Here is a 26402-nt window from a genome sequence, read left to right on the forward strand (position 1 = left end):
GCCATCATCAGGAGGACTGCTTTCCGAGTTATCATTAGAAATTACTTTGTTGAATTTTTTTTCACAACTGTCAGATCCAGGATTGGTCCATGTTTTTCTGATTAGGAAGAATCAGAAGTAGAACCCTTGGTTTCTTTGTGATTTGGATACAATCTCTATGTCACCCTTGAGGAGAAGCATGGGCATTTCCTGTTAAAGCTCCTTCAAACTGACAATGTTCTTTCTTGGGTGGGAAAACTAGTGGTCTCTGAACAAACTCCAGAGTATGGCCTGTATCAGTAACTTGCCTCACCCATTTATCTGATGTTACAGTCTTCCTAGCTGGACTAAAAAGGGCAATTCTGCCTCCCAACTACTGATTATCAGATGTAAGTGGAGGCAATGGTGGTGAGTCAAGCTATCTTCTGATTGCCATGATAATATGCTTGTGAGGATTCTGTCTTCCTTTCCTAAGCCCTCCCATAAGGCTGTCTGAGTACAATTGCAGGAGTATCCTTGATCGTATCCAGTCTGTCTTTGGGGATAGTATGCACACCCTTGACCTCATATTGGTTAAATCCTCCTCTGAAATTCTGCATACTTCATGAGCACGAAAAATAGCTGTTCCAAATTTACAGTACTGCAAATGTCCTAATAGTTTTACAGTGTAAGTTTTGAGGCCCTGAAGAGCCTCAACTACATGTTTTCCAAAAAAGGAGTTAGGCCATTGAAAGGCATGTCAAGGATCTTAGACTGGTTCTAAACATCCTTGTCATGTTAATATAATACCTCCTGCAAGCTGGGGAAAACCTGTACTTGAGGCATCCAAAGCAGCATCAATAATAAATAAGTATGTACTTCTTTCTCTTTTTCTTCCAGGATGAGTTCCAGTAGTTCGGTGATGTCATCCCACATTTGTCAATCATGTTGTCCTAGAATTGAATAGAAATGAAGTAGCTGCCTTCTCCTACCCAAATTACCAATACATCTGCTATCCTTGTCTGGTGGTCCAGAGGATGGTGTAACTGTGGTCTTGATTCTCCTCTAAGCCACTGAAAATATCAGCAAATTTGGTTATTAATTTCATTGAGGAATGCCAGAGCTGAATATGGAGGCTTTAAAGCCGTAAAGGAAACATGGCTGATCCACAGATTACATTGGTAAACTGAACTTATTGGCAGCTCTTTAAATCTAGAAATATCATATGTTAAATCCTGTGGATTTGCCCCATGAGCGACACCACACTGGACAATTAATTCATGTTCATTAGCATCTTGTCCTCTACCATCTTGTGGAAGCTCCAATTATACTGAATTATTGCAATTGTTATCATTTACTTCAGGAGTTGATGAGCTACAAACAGTTCTGGGAGATCTTTCCTTTGACGGTGTAGGAATGGGCAGTGGCAATGGTTGCCCAGGAGGCATAGCCATCTAAAGTAGAAGGTAGAGTATGTAGCAGAATGGGTGGAGCAGGTAGTACAGTTTGGGGATTATTAGCTGGATGTTGTGGTAGTAGCTTGTTAGGAGTAGCCATCCTCTGCTGGAATGTACAATCACATTAGGTTCCCTGTACACTCTAGGTGGTTTTGCCGACATGGAAGAAAAAGGGGCTTGAGGTACAGGTAATCCTACTGAATTAAATTCACCAGATTCAATGTTGTTCATTTCTTCACCAAAATCTGGGACATATTTTACATCTAGTTGTGCTGGACTGTATGCTGTTTGTGAAGCGTAACAGCTCGCATCATCTATCTGGTCTGACTGTAAAATTTGTGTTGAGGGTAAAGTTGACACCTTCAATGGTAAAAAGATGATAATCTTAAAAGTTGTGCTCAATGGTATTGCCGTCAACTGTGTTGATGTTGGCAGTAGTATGGTAAACATCGTCAGTAATGTTGCTATTGTTGACAGGTCCGACGTCAAAGGTGTAGTTAGTAATGCCATCGATGGTCTTGTCAACAAAGCAAATCTCATCAACGATGTTACTGTCGTTGACGTTCTCGTCTACAATGTTTTCTTGGTTGAAGACATGGTCTTTGAAATATTTGTTTTCTTTTCCACTGGTTAATCCTCCTTTGATTGCTTACAGGAATGTTTTCCATGTTTAGTATTTGAGGAGGTGGCTGAAAGGACTACACCAAATAAGACCAGTTCAGAGAACTGAATAAGTCTCCTAGTTAGCCCTGTCTTGGTGAAAGTGACTGGAGGGGCACTTTCTGTGGAATCTTCTCCTGATTAGGGGGCATCTCTCTTAAAAGGAGGAAAATTCTCTTTAGCCTTAACAAATACGGCGTGAGAGTCTTAATGGAAAAGTCTTACATATATCACATTTGATGCCTTATGAGTAGGATACAGGTAATAAATAGACAGGATTAGGATAATCAGTGTAAATTGTTTTATGCCCACAAGATGAACAAGGTCTGAAAAAAGATTTTTTTATTTTTGTCAGCCATGATGACAGTCAACTGTCAGATAAGAAGATCTTGCGGGCCCAGAAAAAAACAGAATCTTCCCTAAAAACAAATCTCAGTATCTCAGTGCTGAAGATAGGGTTGGATCAAACATAGGGAAGATCAAAACAGTAACAGATGCTGGTTCACTGAAAGGTTAGAACAGAGCTGACCGGGGACCCCCTCACACACAACATGGACTAAAAATCTGAGCTATGATGCCCTGCAGGGGGAGTAGGAGAGCTGAAGCTTCCACCTCGCTGGCTGAAGTTTGAGCTCAATCAAATTAGGTGAATGTGCTACTAAATAAATTACGTTTAATGCCTATGGCCATTTTACCACTATTTATTCCCAGCCTGACAACGGACAATGAATCAAACATGTGATTATAGAAGAGATTCAATATTGAAGAACAAACCTTTATGCCTAGATACTAAATTCCCTGAAATTCCTTTCTTTTGTCAGCAGACAAAAATGTTTAAATGTCGGTTTGTCGAAGAATATCTCCTCCATTGGGACACTGTAAACTAACATAAAATAACTTTTGAGTTGTTTGTTGGACTAGGTTGGGGACATTTTGAAAAGAACTCTGATGTCCAAAGAAAACAAACCATCAGCTTTTCACTATCAAAACAATCAGTGGTTAAGTGTAGGGTACAGACTGAATACCAAATTCAACAAATGTAAAAAGGAAGGAGGCAACATAATATTGACAATAATGGTAAATACATCATCCTATCTACCACTGCACTGATGTAGCATGCTAATGGTAATAATGAAATAATGACACTATAAATATTTTATTTTATTTAAAAAAAAAAAAAACAGAACACAAACCTTATACACCTTACACAGAGTGTGTTTCTAAGTTTATTAGCTACAAGGCCTTACCTCTTTCTGGCTACATGTTTTTGGCCAAAATTTGAGAAGCCCTCGGATGACCTGTATAAGGAAAATATATAATCATCAGAAAGCAAACTGATAAAAAACATAAGTGGTAAAATTGTTTATGTAGCAATTCTGTTCATCTCTAAAAGGTTTTGTGGGGAATTCTAAATATTGTTTAGTTAGCACACACTTCAGATTGAAGCAAATTAAAAAGGATAAAGTTCACTTTAGGATCACATAGTTACTCTAGCATACTGACTTTCACATTCATTTTGTCCATTTCCCTTCAGTGGCCTGACAGGAAGAAAGGGTTACTAACCTTCAGTATCAATATTAATATAGGTTCCCAATATTGCCAGGAAGTGCCACGTGAGTCCAATCATAGCTACATCATTTCTAGATATGACAACATGCACAGTTACATGGCACATTTATGGCAGCTGCTTCTGTTTTCCACACCCCTTTGAGTCTTACTTGGAGAATCAGAGAACTCTTACGACAGCAACCAAACAGAAGCATGTCTTCATACCTTCAGTTCTTATCATCCTCAACACCAACGCCTCATGGGAGGAGTAAGGACAAAGAAGAAGCTGCAGTAAGATCTAGCATGCACCAATAATATCACAATTGAAGGTAAATAACTTTTTCTGATGGATGTATATTTCTGCTGATTCCTCACCTTCTGTACGTTCCAAAACATAATGACCTGTAATTCTCTGATCATAAAGGCTGCAGTTACTACCACTAAGAATACAGTCTTCAGAGTAAGCCAATTAAGCTAGCAACTGTGCACAAGTTTAAACGGCAAAACATGAAACAAAATTAGCAGGACAAAAGGTTTTCAGGAATGAGGCCAACTCCCAATTACAACTATGTGAAGAGAGATAGACCGAAAGGAGGGAAACAGGTGCGCAGGTGCATCGACATGGCGTTCGTGTTATTTAAACTCCTCCTGGCGATGCAGTGGAAGGTACCGAATGTGCTGGACATGCACCGCTGGACAGGTGGGCTGTTGCACTGGGCAAAGGCGGAGGTGCAGGTACTGCATTCTCTCTGAGACAGGGGAGGGATGGTCAAGGGTGTGGATATGTGGGATTCCCTCGTTATTCTAATTGAGAATAAAGATGACACTCAACCACCTTGAGCTACCAGCAGCTTTATCTTTAACACATAACACACATACTCATTGTGTTGATGAAGCATGAGGACACAGGAGAATACACATGAGAATCTGCCTCAATACAATACACAAATAGCTTTAAATCTCACATGATGGGAACCAGTGTAGCTGATCACATATACAAAAAACGCCTCCCAAGCCCGACCAAGGAGCTGCCTGCAACCCCATAATTTGCATACACAGTGAGGTTGCCGCCCCGTCGCCTCAGCCTGCCCTGGCTCCTCTTGTCCCCCCTCCTCTGACCTCCCCCCCTTTTATCGTCCCTTCCCTCCTACACAGGGCCACCCACGGGCAGTTTCTACACTATTTTTCTGTATGTTTCTATCTTTCTTTTCACCTTTAGATCTCTTATTACAGTTAATCTGCGTATTCCAAATTGTATATATTCATGTCGGTACAATTATGCAAGCAGTGATGTTATATTCGGATGCATATCCGGACTGTTATGTGATATAAGTCAATAAAAAGATTTAAAAAAATAAAAAACTATGTGAAGAGAGATGCTTTTTTATAATGTGGGCCTCACCTCTTCTGTTCACTATAATACTGCCCCTTTCAATTATTGACTTGCATCTTTCTCAGGAAAAGGAAAATGATATGCCTTTAGTTGTGGTGGGATTCCACAGTTGGCGCTGAGCAAGTGGTCCCAACCCACATGCGATGAGAGGTTACTAGATGGTAGACATCCAATTGTATTGCTGGCCTGCATATCCTGTTATTGTAAATGAATGGCTGTTTCAGGACAGAAGGGAGCTGACCTTCCAACTGGAAGAAGACTTGATTACATCAGCGCTGGGAGGCCTTCGGGTAGCCATGCACTTTATAAATCTATTAAACTAAACTAATCTAAACTAAACATCACTCCAGTGACAAAGCTGATGTATGGTGTGGAGGCACCAGATGGACCTCACTGTGTTGCAAAAGTATTATTCTTGTGTGGGCGTAAAGCACTTAAAAAACAAATTAATTACCTCTGATAACGAATTTCTGTTGGATTCTCTAACTGCATATTTCTTACCTTTTAAATATTCTCCAAGGCGTCAGACTTGATTTAGAAAGTTTCAAGCAGTACCCCTGTGTGCCAGTAGGTGGCTTTGTGAGGCTACACGTCAACATCTTTTCACTTTGGAAATGATGTGTGGAGTTGCATACAAGCGATACTCAAGCATGTCAACCACAGTTGCTTACTAGGTTCTCCGTGCCCCCAGACAAGTGTGCATATTTCTAAATTTGGGACCTATTTAGAACTAAAATGAGCCCTGCTTACAAAACGGGGAGGAGGGATGGTCAGTGACAAATCTGGGATTAGAAACAATATCCCAGAAAAGGCATTCCCCAAGGTAGATAACTTGTTCTTCTGATGGAGAATCCTAACCGCATATTCCTCATCTTTTAAATAGATATCAAAGCAGTACCTTCTAGGTGATGGGTCTGTGAACTGGTTCAAACCAGTGTCCTGAAGGACAGACTGGGAAAAGTGCTCATCTGGCCAGACCTGTCGGTCCACACAGCAGTTAGTGTGGAGCAACGCCCACGTAGCAGCCTGACAGATATTCAGAACAGGTATTCCCTGTGTCAACGCAGTGTTCGTAGTTAAGGACCTGTTGGAATGAGCCTGCAAGCTTTTGTAGGCTTTTTCTTATCTAGTGCATAGCAGATTTTGATGCAGAGAATAATCCATAGAGAAATGGTCCTCTTCTGCACTGCTCTGTTCTTTTCCCAGTCTGGCAAATCCAATGAAGAGCTGATCATACACACAATGTTCCCATGTGCCATAAATTTAGAAGCGGAGTACTCTTTTGGGAACATGCTAGTGGAGTCTCTCCTCCCCCTTAGAAGAATGAGGTTGAGCAAAAAATGCTGGGAGGATGTTTTGCTCCGAAAAAACATCACCAACTTTGGAAGAAATAGAGGCTCTGGCCCCTCAAGGTTAGCTTGTCTGGATAGAATGATGGGTATATGTTGGGTTGACAGAGAGAGCCTCTCGTTCACTGACACACTTTGCAGTTGTTATGGCAATAGGGAAAGCTGTTTTACGAAGCTGCAATGGACCGCTGTGCAGTGGTTCAAAGAGAGTACACATTAGTAATGTGAGAACCAGATTCGCGTCCCACTGGTGAACGATAAAGAGTATGGGCAGAAACAAAAGTTGCAGTCCTTTCAGAACATGCATCACAACAGCTGATTTAAATAAAGAAGGCTTGTCCAGCAAATGCAAACAAAACTGAAAGAGCAGACACATAACCTTTACTGTGTCCAAACACAAAAAGCAACAGATATTTTGGCGTTGCTTAAAGTGTGTCAATCTGCCAAGTACCACATCATCAGATATTTTGGCTTGATGAGGGTCAATCTATAGTGCAATGAACCAAATCACTAACTTGACCCAATGGCAGGTGCATACTGCTTCTGTGGTGGGATGCCTAGCTGCTAGAATGACATTAACTACCTCAGGAGAAAGGTTGAATTTATTCAACTGTCGCCGCTCAATCTCCAAAGATGCACATTAAAACTCGAAAGGCCCGGGTTCAAGACTTTGCTATGCAACTACGACAGACGAGCCTCCTGAAACAGCAGCTTGATCGCACAACAGATGCTCATGCCCATGAGTTCCGGGCACTACACTCTCCTTGCCCAATTCGGTGTCACTTAGATGACTTGGGCCCGGTCGCTCCTAATCTTCTTTAGAACTAGAAGCACGAAATGTAACTGAGGAAAGGCACACAGGAGTCCCGAACTGTACTCTAGGCAGAATGTGTGTCTGAGAGAGAACCGTTTTGGGAACTTTAACACAGAAAAATTGTGACAGTGCACGTTCTCAGCCCTGGCAAAGATCAAGCCAATCCCCATTTGGGGAAGAGACCATGTACCACTTTGGGTTTAACTGCCATTCTTCATCCGCCAGGTGGCGGCTGAGTTTGTCCACCCTGGATTTCAAAGATCTGCTCTATTCTTTAGGTAGACACTGAGGACAAAAAGGGGAAACCAGTTGTCAAACCGGTTTTCCAGGGCCGTGTATGCCCCTTGGTAGCCACAACTCTGTGTTGGGCTAGGGAGCTCTACATGCTGAGAGAGGGGTTCTGCCATCTTGAGAGTGGGAAGAATAGAGATTTCTGGGATAGTTAGGTGCTGCACTTCACAGAAAGTAGCCATCAGGAGGGAGGGAACCTAGTAGCCTACTGGGTAGTGACTACGACCTCTCCTGAGGATATTTTCTGGGCATAAGAAGGACACCCTTAACTAAGATCTCAGACTCCCCTGCTGCACCAAGTACCTGGCAAAGAGAGGACAGCACCTGCTATACCTAGTGGCTAGCAAAGGAGAAGAGAGTGCCTACTGTGTCTTGCTCGTGGAGAAGTCAACTCCTGAGCCCTGGTGAAGCAAGAGACTGCAGGGGTCAGTTGGCTGACCTCTTGATCGCAGCATGGGGCCACAACAGTTGAAAACTGCTGGGGTGAGTTGGTAGCCCCAATTTCTGAATCTCTGCCATGCAGCCCCAGTGACCAAGACCTGATGTTCAAAAGTTGCTTCAAGCCTGCTGTCCCCGTGAGAGTCATCAGAGTGCAGCTCAGTCACTCAGAAGGCAAGCTACCGCCATAGAAAAACATCTGAAGGCGCTGTACCCAGGTAGCTGTAACCCAGTGGCATCTGCCTTCTACTAAGCTCAACAGGGACATTGACCCCAGAGGCTAAGATCACCTCACCAAGCCCATGAACCACGGAGTAGCCCCAGGAAGACCCCCATCAACCCCACAGCATCTTCAGCATCCTTGAACATCCTGAATTCCTTGCATCAGGACCACTTCACAGACGTCAATGGCAAAGAGGCACTGCAGCTGAAACAGAACTGAAGACTACTTTCCTAAGAGAGGTTACTTTTTCTGTAGACTTTGCTAGTCCCCTTGACTGGCTCCATGCCGGAATTGGTCACATAAAGTAACGCTAAGTGACCGCATTGACACTTACCAAGGTTTTTACTGAAAATATTTTAAAGTGTCAAATTAGTTGCATTTGTCAATGCTTGTTCAAGGTTAAGTAGAAATGTTGATTTACTGTACCTTGTAAATACTGTATTTCCGGAACCCTCCTGTGAATCTTTTCAGTTTTAGTGCCAAAAGTTACATAAAAATCTACTCTATTTTTTAAAATTGATGTTGGATTTCTTGACTGTCTAAATTACTTCCACAGTAGTTTTGGTGCTGTTTAAATAGTTTAAATGTGTTCATTTGTTTAGGCTTGACTGATCAGAGTCAGAGCTACCAAGGGTTGAGCTAAAGGTTTAACAAATGAAACCTACTGGTCCTAAAGGAGATGGTAAGTGTAGTACACAATGATGTCTCACAAATACACCATGTAAAACATTTCCATTTCCTCACATCTGGCTTTTAGGTGCTTGGAGGTTCTGGGGGTAACACAGGCATAGCTTACTAAGTTAATGTGAGCATTGGCCTATAGTGCAGGGTGCACTATACCACAGGTGAGGGCATATGTGCATGAGCACTATGCCCCTACAGTGTCTAAGCAAAACCTTAGACATTGTAAGTGCAGGGTAGCCATAAAGGATATATGGTCTGGGATTTTGTCAAACACGAACTCCACAGTTCTAAAATGGCTAAACTGAAATCAGGGAAGTTTGGTATCAAACTTATCAGCACAATAAATGCACACTGATGCCAGTGTGGAATGTATTGTAAAACACACCCAGAGGGCATCTTAGAGATGCCCCCTGAATACCAGTCCGACTCCTAGTGCTAGGCTGACCAGTTTCTGCCAGCCTGCCACAACCAGATGAGTTGCTGGCCACATGGGGAGACTGCCTTTTTCATTCTGTGGCCAGGAACAAAGCCTGTACTGGGTGGAGGTGTTTCTCACCTCCCCTTGCAAGAACTGTAACACCTGGCGGTGATCCACAAAGGCTCATGCCTTTTGTGACAGCACCACAGGGCATCCCAGACAGTGGAGATGCCCGCCCCTCTGCCACTGCCCCCACTTTTGGCGGTAAGGCTGGAGGAGATAATGAGAAAAACAAGGAGGAGTCACCCACCAGTAAGTAAAGTAAGTAAGTAAATTAGCACTTGTATAGCGCACTACTCACCCGTTAGGGTCTCAAGGCGCTGTACTCATACCGCTATGGAACCCCTCCTGGCTTTTCCCTGTGAGCCACAATTATCATGGTGCAAGGCAGGCTGGGTGCCAACAGTGGTCACACCTGTTTGCTGCACCTCCACGCTTATCGTGAAAAGCACTGCTACACAGAGCGGGAGTACCCAGGTGACAACAAAGCTCGGTATATATCCTCAACTAGGTCACTGTATGGCACACAGAGTAGCCCACAAACTAGACCCTTGGCTGCTAATCAGACAACCTTGGAATACCAAACTCTAGTTGTATTACTCAAGACATCAAGGGCCCTTAAGATGGCGAAGCCACAGGCAGGAAAGAGTGACAGCTGACTGTCATCCCCAACTTCCTTAAAAGAGCAATCTCAAGAGGGGCTGAGCTTGTTACAGGCCTCGACCTCTGCACTACTACGTACAGTCACCTTGGAGTTATACTGAAAGCTATCAATGGAAACAAAGACAGTCCTTTGACGCCAAAATTGATTTTGAAGCTTAAGAATTTTTTTATTGGTAAAGGCTGAACAACGGAAACTGGTGTATAGGCTGTACAGAACGGAAAAATGTCACAGAGCCCGCCCCGAAGTAGCCAAACAAAGCCCTGATGCAGACATGATAGAAAGGGTGCAGTTTCTTGAGTTTAGAGTTGCAGACACTGAAGGCACATTTTCCTGTAGTAATCTGCAAGTTTCTCCCTGATGGTAGCGAGGGAAGGGACCCAGCAGCTTTTCTGAAAGAGAGCAATTAAAACACTAAACACTGGGCCCAGAGGTCACGTGACTATGAACAGTGGGAGCAATAAGACAAGGGGGAGCTGTGCTTTAATCTCTTATGTTTCTTGGATATCTTTGGCATGGAAGCTCGTTGGGGCCCTCAATTTCCACGAGATCAGGTCGCCTTTGGCTTCCTTTGGAGTTCCACAACAGCAGGTTTTGCTTTGTGGCCACAAATGGACTTGCAGTTCATTTTCGAGCATAGCTCACATGACCATAAATCGTGCTTGGATTCAAGACACCAGAAGTTGTGGGTGTCTGTCGCTGACATCGGGCAATTACAATCCCTTCATGGTTTGGGCTTTAGATTTTATCGGGGACAGGTCCCTTGCAAATTGGTAAAATTTAACGGAAGAAATTCTGGCAAGTTGTCAGGATTCGAAGACACTCTAGATCTGCGTTGGAAGGTGCAGAAATACAGGAAGTGACAGTGTGTAGAGGTGGTGCAAATACAGTGGACACAAAGTCATATTTGGGGGGTGGGGCAAGTAAGAAATGGAGCCTCCCAGTGCCACCTACCGACGTGCAAGGAACTGTTATCGAAAAGAACTCTGGTTGCAGTCAGGTGGCTGGGGTATTAACAAGGTGAGGAATATGCAGTTAGAAATCTCTATCAGAAACCCTACTTAGGTACTCCAGAGGTTCCCAAAGATTGTGCAAAAGGTGAATAGGATCCTTTCCCGGTCCAGGTAAGGAATAACCTCACTGGGTGATGTATATGACTCAGGTACTTTCATGTCCTTTGAAGAGGACCTTACTCCTCCGCAATGTTTCACCTATGCAGCTATAACTGAGGCTATTACAATCACTTTGGGTGAAGGACAGAGCCAATGGTAGGCGGATTAACACAAATACTGTTGGTATTAGACAGCTTATCAGAGTCATGAGATTTAAAAAATCAGGCCTATTTTGCAGGCCAGGTGGGAGGAGGATTTAGGTGAAGAGCACTCAGACTCAGAATGCTTCTGCACCCTGAAGCAAAAGTGTCAGATCTCACTGAACGCCTGCCTTCAGCTTATACAATTTAACTATGTCCACAGGATGTATCTAAAGCCAGCGCATCTGCAGGCCATGCATCAGGAAATGCCCATTGCAAGTCCCTTTTGCAATCATGAAGGGGTGTCCTCTAGCCATGTGGAGCTCTTAGTCAATTATGGTTTGAGGTTACTAGTTGTCTTATGGAGTGGACAGGCAAATGTAACTTGGGGTCACCTGAAACAAACAGAAGATTTTCTGGTAGAGACTATGGGGGTCATTCTGACCCTGGCGGTAATTACCGCCATGGCGGAGGTCAGCGGTAGCACCGCCAACAGGCTGGCGGTGCACCGCTGGGCATTCTGACCGCGGCGGTTCAGCCGCGGCCAGAAACGGAAAGTCGGCGGTGTACCGCCGACTTCCCGCTGCCCTTGAGAATCCTCCATGGCGGCGGAGCGCGCTCCGCCGCCATGGGGATTCTGACACCCCCTACCGCCATCCTGTTCCTGGCGGGTCTCCCGCCAGGAACAGGATGGCGGTAGGGGGTGCCGCGGGGCCCCTGGGGGACCCTGCAGTGCCCATGCCAATGGCATGGACACTGCAGGGGCCCCCGTAAGAGGGCCCCACGAAGAATTTCAGTGTCTGCTTTGCAGACACAGAAATTCGCGACGGGTGCAACTGCACCCGTCGCACCTTCCCACTCCGCCGGCTCCATTCTGAGCCGGCGTCCTCGTGGGAAGGGTGTTTCCCGTTGGGCTGGCGGGCGGACTTTCGGCGGTCGCCCGCCAGCCCAGTGGGAAACCCAGAATGACTGCCGCGGTCTTTTGACCGCGGTACGGTCTTCTGGCGGTTCCCGCTTGGCGGGCGGCTACCGCCGCCCGCCAAGCTTAGAATCACCCCCATGTCTAGCTGCAGAATCCTTACCTTTGAATTTCCCAGGTGTCAGACTAGATCCAGAAACCTCTGCGTGAGCAGTGGCCCTGCGTTCCGTCAGGTGGCTTAGTTCGGTTTTGCATGGCATCCGTTGGCGCCGGCAGTGAGGAGCACAGAGCCATGAAGTGAACAGATGAATGTGTGTCCAAACTAGCACCCTGGAAGGGATTAACCCTAACCCTAGAAATCTGTATGCAGAGCAGGGAGGCATGAATGGGTGTTTAAGGAATGTGCAACTAGATATTTGTAAGGACATGCCTCCTTGGCTTGGTTACCCCCTGACTTTTTGCCTTTTGTTGATGCCAGTTATGATTGAAAGTGCGCTGGGACTCTGCTAACCAGGCCCCAACACCAGTGTTCTTTCCCTAAACTGTACCTTTGTTCCACAATTGGCACAGCCCTGGCACTCAGTTAAGTCCCTTGTAAATGGTACCCCTGGTACCAAGGGCCCTGATGTCAGGGAAGGTTTCTAAGGGCTGCAGCATGTCTTATGCTACCTTAGGGACCCCTCACTCAGCACGTGCACATTGCCTCACAGCTTGTGTGGTGGTGGGGAGAAAATTACTAATTCGACATGGCACTCCCCTCAGAGTGCCATGCCAACCTCACACTGCCTGTGGCAGAGGTAAGTCACCCCTCTAGCAGGCCTTACAGCCCTAAGGCAGGGTGCACTATACCACAGGTGAGGGCATATGTGCATGAGCACTATGCCCCTACAGTGTCTAAGCAAAACCTTAGACATTGTAAGTGCAGGGTAGCCATAAAGGGTATATGGTCTGGGATTTTGTCAAACACGAACTCCACAGTTCTAAAATGGCTAAACTGAAATCAGGGAAGTTTGGTATCAAACTTATCAGCACAATAAATGCACACTGATGCCAGTGTGGAATGTATTGTAAAACACACCCAGAGGGCATCTTAGAGATGCCCCCTGAATACCAGTCCGACTCCTAGTGCTAGGCTGACCAGTTTCTGCCAGCCTGCCACAACCAGATGAGTTGCTGGCCACATGGGGAGACTGCCTTTTTCATTCTGTGGCCAGGAACAAAGCCTGTACTGGGTGGAGGTGTTTCTCACCTCCCCTTGCCAGAACTGTAACACCTGGCGGTGATCCACAAAGGCTCATGCCTTTTGTGACAGCACCACAGGGCATCCCAGACAGTGGAGATGCCCGCCCCTCTGCCCACTGCCCCCACTTTTGGCGGTAAGGCTGGAGGAGATAATGAGAAAAACAAGGAGGAGTCACCCACCAGTAAGTAAAGTAAGTAAGTAAATTAGCACTTGTATAGCGCACTACTCACCCGTTAGGGTCTCAAGGCGCTGTACTCATACCGCTATGGAACCCCTCCTGGCTTTTCCCTGTGAGGCGCCCACTCCTGAGCACCCCCAGGGTGAAGCCAGGCATCCAAGCGCTGTTGGGGCCGTTGTGGAGATTAAGCAAGCTATTGCCCAGAGTTGCAGAGTGGGACCCATGAATTAGATTAGGCACTGAGGCGAGAATTATCTGGTCAAGGGGAATTGAGCCCAAGACCTGCCGAAGCGGGACTTGAACCCTGGTCTTGAGCCAGATCTCTGCTTCAGGGTCTGCCGCTCTAACCATTGAGCCACACTTCTCCACCCAGTCAGGACAGCCCCTAAGGTGTCCTGAGCTGAGGTGACCCCTGCCTTTAGAAATCCTCCATCTTGAGATTGGAGGATTCCCCCAATAGGATTAGGGATGTGTCCCCCTCCCCCCAGGGAGGAGGCACAAAGAGGGTGTAGCCACCCTCCAGGACAGTAGCCATTGGTTACTGCCCTCCTGACCTGAACACACCCCTAAATTCAGTATTTAGGGGCACCCCAGAACCAAGGAAATCAGATTCCTGCAACCTGAAACAAGAAGGACTGCTGACCTGAAAGCACTGCAGAGACGACAGAGACAACAACTGCTTTGGCCCAAGCCCTACCGGCCTCTCTCTTGACTCAAAGAAAACTGCACAGCAACGCATCCAACAGGGACCAGCTACCTCTGAAGCCTCAGAGGACTGCCCTGAAACCCAAAGGACCAATAAACTGTAGGCAGACTGGAACCGGAGCACCCCTGTTCTTCATAGGCGCCTGTGTGTTTTGGGCCCTCCTTTGACCTCTGCACCTGACCGGCCCTGTGTTGCTGGTGTGGTAACTTTGGGGTTGCTTGCACCCCCAACGGTGGGCTGCCTATGCCCAGGAACTTGAACTTGTCAGTGACTTACTTACCTGAAAAACTAACCATTACTTACCTCCCCCAGGAACTATTGATTTTGCACTGTGTCCACTTTTAAAATAGCTTATTGCCATTTTAACTAAAACTGTGTATGTTACTGCTCTAATTCAAAGTTCCTAACTTACCTAAGTGGAGTACCTTGCATTTTATGTATTTACTTTACTATTTGAACTTGTGGTTCTAAAAATAAATTAAGAAAATATATTTTTCTATATAAAAACCTATTGGCCTGGAGTTAAGTCTTTGAGTGTGTGTTCCTCATTTATTGCTTGTGTGTGTACAACAAATGTTTAACACTACCCTCTGATAAGCCTACTGCTCGACCACACTACCACAACATAGAGCATTAGAATTATCTAATTTTGCTACTATCTTACCTCTAATGGGAACCCTTGGACTCTGTGCACACTATCTCTTGCTTTGAGATAGTATATACAGCGCCAACTTCATACAATATTGTCTCTACCAAATAATGTGTTACCGAAGGTAACTTGTTCACCTGATAGAGACTTCTAGCAGCACAATCCTTACCTTTGAATAGATACCCAACCATAACCTCCTGGCAGTGGGCCGTGGACACATTTTCTAAACTATAAAGTCCTGCAGGAACGAACAGGTGAAATGCCCGTCCCTGCGAACCTGACTGGGTAGGCAGTAGTGTTTGACAAAGGGGTGCAGGGACGCCCACGTTGCTGCCTGCACATGTCCAGGACTGAGACTCCACGAGTTAATGCAGTGGTTGCAGCTTTTTCTCTGGTGGAATGGGCCCTTAAGCCCTTAGGAGGCTCCTTTTTGGCCAGAGAGTAGCTGATCTTGATGCAGAGAATGACCCAGCGCAAAATGGTCTTTAGAGGTATATGGAGGAGAGTAAAAGGTGGGCAGGGTGACAGATTATCTTAAACGGAATGGGGTCACCACTTTTGTCAGAGAACACACACAGACAAGGAGGCTTGGATAATAAAGCCTGCAGCTCACTCACCCTCCGGGCAGATGTTATTGCCACTAGGAAGGCTGGCTTGACGGTAAGCAGCCGGAGGGGACAATTGTCCAGCAGTTCAAAGGAAGCACACATGAGGTATGTGAAAACTAAATTAAGATCCTACTGAGGCATGATAAAGCAAGTAGGGGGAAAACACTTAAAAGCCCTTTGATAGACTTATTTACAATAGAGGACCTAAATAAAGGGGTTTGGTCAGGCAGTCGCAGGAAGGCAGACAGAGCAGAGATAACCTTTAAGAGTGCCTACAGCAGAGCCCTATTGGACAAGGTTAAGAATGAAGAGAAGAACAACAAAAAAAGAGGCAGAAAGAGGGTTGATAGACCTTTTAGTACAATATTTTACAAACTTTTGCCATCTGTAGGCGAATACCGTCTTGGTGGAGGGACACTTTGTGGCTAAGATAACGTTACAGACTACAGGAGGAAGGACACACGCTATCAAATGTTGCCACTCAACCTCGACACAAGGAGACAGAAAGCTGACAGGTTTGATTGCAGAACCTTCCCCTGCTGCTGCAACAGAAGATCCTCCCGAAGGGGTAGCCTCATAAGACGATCGATGTTCCTTTTCAGAAGCCTGCGATACCAGACTCTCCGTGTCCAGAACTATGGGCAGAAGTAGTATGGTCGGAAAGTCATATAGGAGGCCTTAGCACCACTCGAGATGAAAAGCCTCTCTGGGCAATAGCCGCCTTGGGAACTCCAATGCACAAAACTGTTGATATTGCGAATTCTCTTCAGAGGCAACCAGATCTACGTAAGACCCTCCCCCACTGCTTAAAGGGACTGTGCGCCACCTCCAAATGGAGATGCTGCTCTAATCTGCTAAGCATCGATGGCTTAGTTTGTCTGTCCTGGCGTTCGGAGAACCTGCCAGGAGTTGAACCATCAGGGTTATGCTCTGCTGTTCCAGCCATGTCCAGAAACGCAGCGCCTCTTCACAATCCCAACCTGCCCTGCTTGTTGCAATACCACATAGTCGAGGTGTTGTCTGAGAACACCTGCACCGACTTCCCCTTGACAGAGGGAAGAAATGCTTTCAATGCTAGCTGGATCCCACGGAGCTCCAGCAAGTTGAGTCCATCGGAGACCTCTGATCTCCACCTCTCCCAGATGGCCACCCCATCCCATGAGTGACGCATCTGTTACTACTGTCAGCTCTGATTCGGGAAGGGAGAGGAGTCTGCCTTTGACCCAATCGCAGGTCATCTACCACCACTGCAGGTCCTTTGCTTGCTCCGAGATCTGGAGCACGTCAGAGAGATTCCCCCGATGCTGCGCCCACTGGAACCTCAGGTCCCACTGCAGAGCCCACATAAGCTATATGGCATGATTCTCCAGCAGGATACAGAAGGCCATGAGGCTCAGCAGACTCAGTCAATCTCAACAAAATCCAGGACTGTGGCTGAAACATCGGTATCACAGCCTGAATATCCCAGACTCACTGCACAGGAGGATAAGCCCAAAATTGCACTGTGTGCAAAACTGCTGCGATGAAAGGGAGTGTCTGAGAGGGAGTCAGGTGTGACTTCAACACATTTATAGTAAACCCCAGCGAATGCAGGAGGTCCGCTGTAGTCTGAAGGTGGGAAAAGACAGCCTGAGGTGAACCCACCTGCAACAGCCAGGTGTCAAGGTAGCAGAAGACTGAAATACTTGACCTGCGGAGATGGGCGGATGACTTCTGGCTACCAGACCCACAGGGTTGGAATGCACCGCATCTATGTCCACGCATAGCTGGGGTGGCTTGCGCAGGAAGGTGGAAGCATAGCCCAGTCACAACTCGAAGTTAGTGCAAAATGTTAATATCTTTACAGCACATCTGCGTATAAAGTGAAATTGAAAGTGCTGTAGAGAGCTTTATGAAATCAGAGGGTATCATGGGATCATATACCGGAAAGATTAATTCCATTGTTTACCTTTATGAGTTGGATAAACAAATCTTCAAAGGAAACATGTCATATATGGCAAAAGACAATCATGTTTTGGTATGCAATTTGGTGGAGCGCACAATCACCCGGGAATGTATCCTGGCACTGAATGGAGAACCACTCTTCATGGAGATGGATAAGCAATGATAGTTGGTAAATAACAGCTGTACTGGAATCTTTGTTTTGAATAGTAGAGGGACTAAGGGCCTGATTACGAGTGTGGCGGTCGGACCACCGCTACTGTGGCAGTATGACCTGCCGTCCCTACCAGGAACATGGTTCCTGACATGGTCATGGCAGCCTGAGTTGTACTCAGTCAGGGCAGTGCTGAACTCAGCACCGCCTGGCAGATTACAACTCAGCTTTCAGCCAGCCTGTCCATGGCAGAGACCCTTCCCCGGCCCATGCGCCTCCTTAAAAGAGCAGAGACAAACATCGTAGCACTGTTTCAGCCTGGCAAGAACCGCAAACTATAATGTTCACACCAGTCTGCCAGGCAAGAACCTTGTAATGTTTTTGGGGGTGGAAGGAGTGATGGCCTTAGCTAAGTTTTGAAAGTAATCCACTTCCCGACTTATGATTATTTTAGAGAAATTTCAAGATCTAGTGGACCTGTCAGGAAACTGCATTCAAACATCACCTTAGTCAGGCAGAAGAATATTGCAGCCACTCCAATTCTTCTGGGAGTGTTCAGTGAGCTACGGGACACATGAGATACAAGTAACAAGGGCCTCATGATTTATTCAAAATGCCTGTGGGTGTCAAAATGGAAAAAAGTGATTTAATGTCCAGTCAAGCAGTGGTAGATTTAGTAGAAAACCCTATTCTCTCACCCTGCTTGCTAATTTATATTTAAATTATTATAAAACTAGAGGAGATGATCAAATCTCAATCCCCCATTTCTCCTGTTCACTGGTGTTTCAATACCAAGCGAAATGCTGACACAATGAAATCAAATGATAGGCTTTGGCTAGAGATGGAATTGCTGGTTTACCTGAGAAAATACACAAGTGGTAGGTTTTACTATACACAGTCCTCTTACATACCTTTGGTATCAATTCAAACAAGATAATTCCTGTAGGGTTCATCCATTTTACTTTGTAGTTCTCAGAGTAAATTTAAGAGCCAGGCCAACATACAAATATAGATTACAAAACAAAAGATACTTACTGGTTCCGTTAAGGTTGTGTCTTTCTCCAAGAATTGAACAACACAGTACGCCAGCTGAAACAATTTTAAAAATGAATACTTAGTATATATTACACATGAATTATTGAGTTTTACATTTATAGTCTTATTTTAACTAAATGGTGCATTATTTGATAAAGAGAACACCTCAAATTCGTGAAGCAGGAATGTAATCTATCAATTGTTTTTTTTTTTTTTTTTTACTACCACCAATTCTCAAATAACTATTGTAATCAGATCTGATCAGCAACACTGGATCTGCAGATGTTTAAAGGGTATAAACTTGAATGGTTTGTAATCCAGACAACAAATGGTGTCACCTCACCTTTATGAGTTCTCCCAATGTGCCAGCATTCAACGGAAATTTTCTTCCCAGCTCTGCACGTCGACGAGTACGTCACAATTGCCCAACTCCACGCGACTCCGTCTGACATCATCGTGGCAATAAAAGGGTCCTTGCCAGCGTGCTGACGTCAGTTTTCACCATTTTCTACGTGCCTTTGAGGCGAACAGGTGATCACCGACTTCACAAACTCAATTTATATACATCAATCAAATATAATACATAATATTTATTCAAATAAAAAGAGCAAAAACAAATATACATATACACCCAAAGAAATGTTGGTATGACTAGACCGGCAATGGGGAGGCAGGTGGGACTGTGAGGAATCCACAGGTAGCTAGTGTATCCACCAGAAAAGGCGTTACCGAAGGTGAGTAACTTTTTCTTCTGATGGATACAACTACCTGTGGATTCCTCACCTTATGATTACAGTCCCAAAGCAGTACCGCGCTCTGAGACGGGTGCGTGAATTGTCACACCAAGAAATCCTGCAGCACAGAACGTGCAAAATGGCCATCCCTCCTAACTTCCGAATCCAAGCAATAATGCTTTGCAAAAGTGTGGAGGGAAGCCCAAGTTGCGGCCTTACAGATCTCAGCAACCAGGACACCTCTTGCCAAGGCTGAAGTGGCAGACTTAGCCCTGGTGGAATGGGCCCTAATACCAACAGGAGGAACCTTCTTTGCCAAAGAATCAAAGAATAACAAAGTTTAATGCAAAGAATGACCCATCTGGACAGTGTTCTCTTGTGGACTGCCAATCCTTTTCTCTTCCCCACATAGCCAATGAAGAGTTGATCGTCCACTGAAAACTCTCTGGTCCTTTCAATATAAAAGCTTAAAGTCCTCCTTAGGTCAAGTCGATGCAGTCTCTCCTCCTCTTTCGATGGATGGGGAGGAGGGGTAAAAGGACGAGTGTGTTATGGATTGTCAAATATGAAATGGAGTAACTACCTTTGGTAGGCAAGCCACCCTGATTCTCCGCACCACCTTGTCTGCATGAAAGGATGTAAAAGGGGGTTTTACACTAAGCCTGTAGCTCACTCACACGCCTAGCAGACGTGATTGGCTGTGAGGAAAACTGTCTTCAAAACCAATAGCCTTAATGGGCAAAAATGCAAAGGTTCAAACGGTGAACCCATCAGAAGAGTGAGAACTAAATTCAAATCCCACTGAGGCATAACAAACGGAGTGGGAGGAAACTTGTTAGTTAACCCTTTAAGGAACCTAAGAACTATAGGGGACTTAAATAAGGAAGGTTGATCAGGAAGGCAAAGAAAAGCAGACAGCGCTTTGCACCGTTGCAACTGCATAACCCTTCTGTGCCAATGAAAGTGCAAAAAGCTAAATATCAGATAAATGGGCCTTTAAGGGATCAATTTGTCACCCTCCACACCAAGTAATAAATTTTGCCCATCTACCGGCATGGACAGTCTTGGTGGAGTGTCGCCTGGTTGATGAAATAACATCTACCACTTCTGGCGGGAGAGAAAAAGAATTCAGATTGCCCCGTTCAATGTCCAGGCATGTAGGTACAAGCTCTGGAGGTGGGGGTGTAGAACCTGCGACTGCGAGAGGTGGTATACCCTGTGAGGGAAACTGAGCGGAGGGCACAGTGAGAGTTGGAGAAGGTCTGTGTACCACACCCTTCTCGGCCAATCTTGAGCTATTAAGATAACTTGGGCCCGGTCTTGGCAAATCTTCCTCAGAACCTGAGGAATCAAGGGTATGGGGGGAAACGCGTAAAGCAACTGCCCGTTCCAGGACATCTGAAACGCGTCGCCCAATGCTCCTTGCAGCGGATACTGGAGGCTGCAGAACGACGGGCAGTGCGCGTTCTCCCGAGTGGCCAACAGGTCTACCTGAGGAAACCCCCACATCTGGAAGATGTAATGGATCAGGTCTGGATGGAGATGCCACTCGTGATCGGTCGAGAAATGGCGACTGAGACTGCCCGCACGCACGTTTAGAACTCCAGCCAGATGGTTTGCTACTAAGCAAATCCGATGGTCCTGAGCCCAGGACCAGAGCCGCAGAGCCTCTCTGCAGAGAAGTGACGACCCTACTCCTCACTGCTTGTTGGTGTACCACATTGCGGTAGTGTTGTCCATCAGGACCTGGACCAACTGGCCGCAAACGGGGGGCTTGAGAGACAGATGTATCGTCCGCAAGAGATTGATATGAAACATCTGTTCCACTGGAGACCAATGACCTTTGACCTCCAGGTCCCCCCAGATGTGCTCCCCCCACCTTAGAGTGTAAGTATACGTTAGGACCGTGGCCAACAGAGGCGGTAGTGAAAACAGCCTTCCTTGTGAAAGATTGCCGTCCAAAGCCCACCATCGTAGATCCGCTGCAGCTCCTCTGGAGATTGTAGTCGACTCCTCGAGATCCCCTTTGTGTTGAAACCACTGCCTTCGGAGGCACCACTGAAGAGCCCTCATGTGCCAGCGTGCAGAGTGCCCAACAAAATGCAAGAAGGGAACAGACGTAGGACCTTGAGGACTGGAACAACCGCTCAATTTCGAAACATTGGAATCAACACCTGAATGTCCTGAATCCGCTGAGACTGAGGAAAGGCCAGATCCAACGTTGTGCCCAGTACTGCCCCTATGAACAGGAGGCGCTGAGAGGGCTCCAGGTGAGATTTGGGCACGATTACCGAAAACACCAGATCGAACAACAACCGGGTTGTCATCTGCAGGTGATACAGCACAAGCTTTGGAGACTTGGCTTTGATCAACCAGTCGTCCAGGTAAGGGAATACCGATATTCCCTTCCTCCTGAGATTTGCTGCAACCACCGCCATCACCTTTGTGAAGACTCGAGGTGCTGAATTAAGACCAAAAGGAAGGACCGCAAACTGGTAGTGTTGCGGCCCTACCACAAACCGGAGATACCTCCTGTGCGACTTCCGAATAAGGATATGAAAGTAAGCATCCTGTAAGTCAACAGACACCGTCCAATCCTCTCACCTGAAGCACCTGCGCTAGGGTCAGCATTTTGAATTTCTCCTGTTTGAGGAACCAATTCAAAACCCTCTGGGACATCCGACTGCGCTCCAGGTGAGAAGCGAGGACTTCCCTGAGGCTCAACCACCCCAAAGACTGACAGTGCCGGAGAAGCCTGAGGACTCTGCTGTGGAGTCACCGTCGGATTCACCTCCCACGTCGCCGACTGGATGGAGACCTCGACCGAGACTAACCTCTATCCGAATGATGCCGGGAATGATGTTGACGCTGTTTTTTGTGCGACTTAAAGGGTTTTCCGGAAGAAGACCTCCGATGACTCCTGTCCTTCTTCGCCTTGGCCAAAAATAATTTGGCCTCCCTCTCCTTGAGCGCCTTTGGGTTAATTTTCTGGCAGGACCCACGCTCCTCCACGTCGTGCTCAGAACTCAAGCACCACAGGCAATCATTGTGTGGATCGGTCACAGACATGCGACCCCACACTCCAGACAAGGTTTAAAACCATATTTCCTAACAACAATCAACACCTTCGACAACAGTAGCCTTTCCCAAGAGCTAGGAGAACACCGCTATCCTTCGAAGGCACGGAAAAAAGGGAACTGACGTCAGCACGCTGGCGAGGACCTTTTATTGCCACAATGACGTCAGACGGAGTCACGTGGAGTCGGGCAATTGTGACGTCCTTGTCGACGTGCATACATGGGAAGAAAATTTACGTTGAATGCTGGCACATTAGGAGAATTCATAAGGTGAGGAATCCACAGGTAGTTGTATCCATCAGAACACCTAAACATTTGTAATTTTTTAGGTGAACCTGTCGAGCTGTTGTATGGAATTAGCCGAGACCTAAACATGAGTATCTATGAAAACATCGAGCTTCAAAACTTTTGTTAGAGGAAAGTAACCTCTTTTTACAGCATGAAAGTAACATTTTAAAAAGCACAGAACAGAAAGTCAATGAGGAAGGAGGAAAACGATAAAGAAAAAGTTACTTACTGTTGGTAACGCCTTATCTGTTAGAGACTAACATCTAGCTGCAAATTACTTACCTTAGAATTCTCCAGGCGTCAGACTGGATCCGGAAGATTTGTCCCTGAGCAGTATGCCTGCCCACCGGTAGGAGGCATCGTTAGGCTCCGTGTGTCTCATCAGCATCTTCCACGTCAGAAGTGACGTCCGTGGCACCTACATAGGCGCCACCCAAGGTGTGCTGTCAGTTTCTTTTCACAACTTTCAATGCCAAAAGCGCAGAGTCATGCAGAACACTGACCACTGGTGTGGATAGCTAGGGCCCTGAAAGCGGTAGTCCTGTCGCCAGAAATCCATTTGCAAAGTGGGGAGGATGAATGGGTAGGTAAGAAATCACAGCTTGACAGAGACTTCTAACAACAGATTCCTTACCTTAGAATTGATATACAAGCAATACCATCTCTGGAGGTGGGTCTGCAGAACATTTTCAGATGAAGTCATGCAGGAACCATCTCATGATGGACCAGACTGTCCAGGCTAAAATGCTTAGTAAACATGTGCGGGGAGGCCCACATTGCTGCTTGGCAGATATCCAGGACCCGAACTCCGCGTGCTAACACAGTGGTCGCAGTCCTGGCTCTGGTGGAATGTGTGCAAAAGCCCTCAGGGTTTGCTTTTTGGTCAATGTGTTGCAGATTTTATTGCAGAACACAACCCATCTGGAGATGGTCCTTTTCTGCACAGTATAACCCTTTTTAGCTCCGACATATTCCACAAAGGGTTGATGGTCCACCCAGAACTCATGTGTACGGTTAAGGTAGAACAACAACTCTAGTTTGGGGTCCAGACAATGTAAAGGTTCTTCATCCTTGGAGGAGTGAGGTGGAGCACAGAAGTAGGCAAGGTGAATGACTGACCTACATGAAAGGGTGTACAAGGCCTGCAGCTCGCTAACTCGTCAGGCAGATGTTATGGCCACGAGGAAAGCAGTTTTCTCAGTGAGAAACCGCAGCAGACAATTGTGAAGTGGCTCAAAAGGAGCGCACATTAATAATGTAAGAACTAGATTCAAGTCCCACTGAGGCATGATGAAAGGAGAAAGTGGAAACAGATGACCCTTTCAAGAATCTATGTACAATAGGAGATTAGAAAAGAGAGGGTTGATCAGGTAATCTGAAGAATGCAGAATTAACAGAAAGATAGCCAGACGAGAACCTGAGAAAGGGCAGTAGAAAGGGGATTGACAATTATGTCGGAACATCAAGCCAAAAATATCTTCCAATGGCAGGAATATACCGTCCTGGCGGAGGAACGCCTGCCTGCCAAAATTACATGGCAGACTTCAGGAGGTTGGTTAAAAGCTATCAACCGGCACCGCTCAATCTCCACGCTAGAAGGCAGAGACTGGACATGGGCAGGTGGAGAACTCCGTAAGGGGCAGCCTGATAGGAGGACCGATGGCCATGTTCAGTAGCTTAGGATACCAGACTCACCATGCCCAGTCTGAAGCCACAAGAATAAGTTGGGCCCAGTCATTCTTGATAACGCGGGGCAGAAGTGGTATGGGGCCAGGTGTACAGGAGGCCTGAGCTCCACTTGAGACTAAAAGCATCTCCGAGCACGAGCGCCTTGGAAACTCCAGCATGAAAAACTGCGGACGTTGCGGGTTCTCTGCGGCGGTGAACAGATCTTACCACTGCTGACAAAGACCTTGTGCCACCTCCAGATGGAGATGCCATGTGTGATCCGCTAGGCATCTTCGACTGAGTTTGTCTGCCCTGGCATTCAGTGAGCACACCAGGCGTTGAACCACCAAGGATATGCCCTGATTTTCCAGCAATGTCCAGAGACGAAGAGCCCTTGGACAAAGGGTCCAAACCCCATCCAGTTTGTTGCACTACCACGTTGAGGTGGTGTTGCCTGTGAACACCTGAACAAGACTTCCCTTGATGGAGGGTAGAAAGGCTTTCAATGCTAGTCAGATCGCTCAGAGCTCCAGCAAGTTCATTTGGAGTCCAGATTTCACCGGAGACCAGATTCCTCTGATCTCCACCCCTCCCAGATGGCCACCCCAGCCCAGGAGTGACGCATTTGTCACTAATGTGTGATCTGGTTGGAGAAGGGAGAGAGATCTGCCGCTGACCCAATCGCAGTTTGTTAGCCACCACTGCAGCTCTTTCGCAGTTCCCTCTGAGATCTGAACCATGTCTGTGAGATTTCCCCTGACACTGCACCCACTGGAACTTCAGGTTCCACTGTAGAACTTGCATATGCTAATGTGCATTTGTCACCAGCAGGACACAGGAGACCATGAGAATCAATAGGCTCAGAGTCTATCACTGTTGTCTGGGTTAGGGTAGAGGTTGAAACATCGGTATCCTTGCCTGAATATCCTGGACTAGCCACTCGGAAGGATACACCAGAAACCGCACTGTGTCCAGGACAGATCCGATGAAAGGAAGTGTCTGAGAGGGAGTCAGGTATGGCTTTGGCATGCTTATAGTGAACACCAGAGAGTGCAGGAGGTCCGCCAGAGTCTGGAGGTGGGAGATGACAGCCTGAGGTGAGCCCACCTTAAACAGCCAGTTGTCGAGATAAGGGAAGACTGACACACTTAATCTCTGCAGTTGAGCTGCAACCACTGCCATCATCTTGGTGAACTCCAGAGGGGCGCTGATCAGGCTGAAAGGAAGCACAGTAAACTGGAAATGCTCGTGGCTGACTGAACCACAGGTAATGCCTGTGGGCAGGCCGGACTGGGATATAAAAATATGCGTCCTGCAAGTCCACTGATAGCATCCAGTCTTCTAGGTGAAGGGCAGACAGAGCCTGAGCCAGGTGATCATCCTAAGGAAGTAGTTGAGAGGCCTCTGTCCATCTTCGCCACCATAACCTAGCAGGAATTAAAACCACAATCTATTTTTGGCATCGGGACCCTCTCTATGGCTCCCTTGGCCAAGAAAGACGTGACTTCTTTATGGAGAAGAGAAAAATAATCCTCTGTCAGCCAGTCTTGAGATGGTGGCAAGAAGGGGGAAGTAGTCAGGAAGGGGAAGGAGTAGCCCTTTGGACTATGTGCAAAACCCACCTGTCCAATGTTATGGCCTGCGAGTGGGGCTGGTGATGACGTATCCTGCCACCAACTGGGTGTCCGTGATGGTATAAGGGCAGATTAGGAGGGTTTGGAGGCTGCAGCAGTGGGTTGTGTGTGAAATGGGGGTGAAGGACTGACCAAACCTCTTGATGCCTGATCCATGAGTCTTGTGGATACCGTCCCTCAGCCAGGCAAGGGCTTGGAAGAATGAGCAGCAGTGTGGCTGTGTGGAAACTGGCACAGTTGGAAGCCCCTTCCATAGCCACGAAAGGGGAGAAAAGCAGGCTGGAGATGGCAGAAGATAAGTCCCAGGACCAGGCTAAAGCCCAACTAAATCTTTCAAGCACAGAGTCTGTTATGTCTCCAAA

General features: G+C 46.5%; 1 protein-coding gene across 2 annotated transcripts in view; it reads right to left on the reverse strand.

The window, feature by feature from the left end:
* Nucleotides 1–26402, reverse strand: part of PPP2R5A (protein phosphatase 2 regulatory subunit B'alpha) — a 465744-nt gene that overhangs the window by 120413 nt on the left and 318929 nt on the right. For both annotated transcript variants that reach the window (XM_069233927.1, XM_069233928.1), the window contains 2 exons: nt 18640–18693; nt 3323–3373 (listed from right to left, as the gene is read on the reverse strand). In XM_069233927.1, coding sequence (XP_069090028.1) covers nt 3323–3373; nt 18640–18693 — 105 coding nt within the window. The remainder of the gene's footprint in view (nt 1–3322; nt 3374–18639; nt 18694–26402) is intronic.

The sequence above is a fragment of the Pleurodeles waltl genome, chromosome 5, assembly GCF_031143425.1.
Source record: "Pleurodeles waltl isolate 20211129_DDA chromosome 5, aPleWal1.hap1.20221129, whole genome shotgun sequence".
Lineage (NCBI taxonomy): Eukaryota > Metazoa > Chordata > Amphibia > Caudata > Salamandridae > Pleurodeles > Pleurodeles waltl.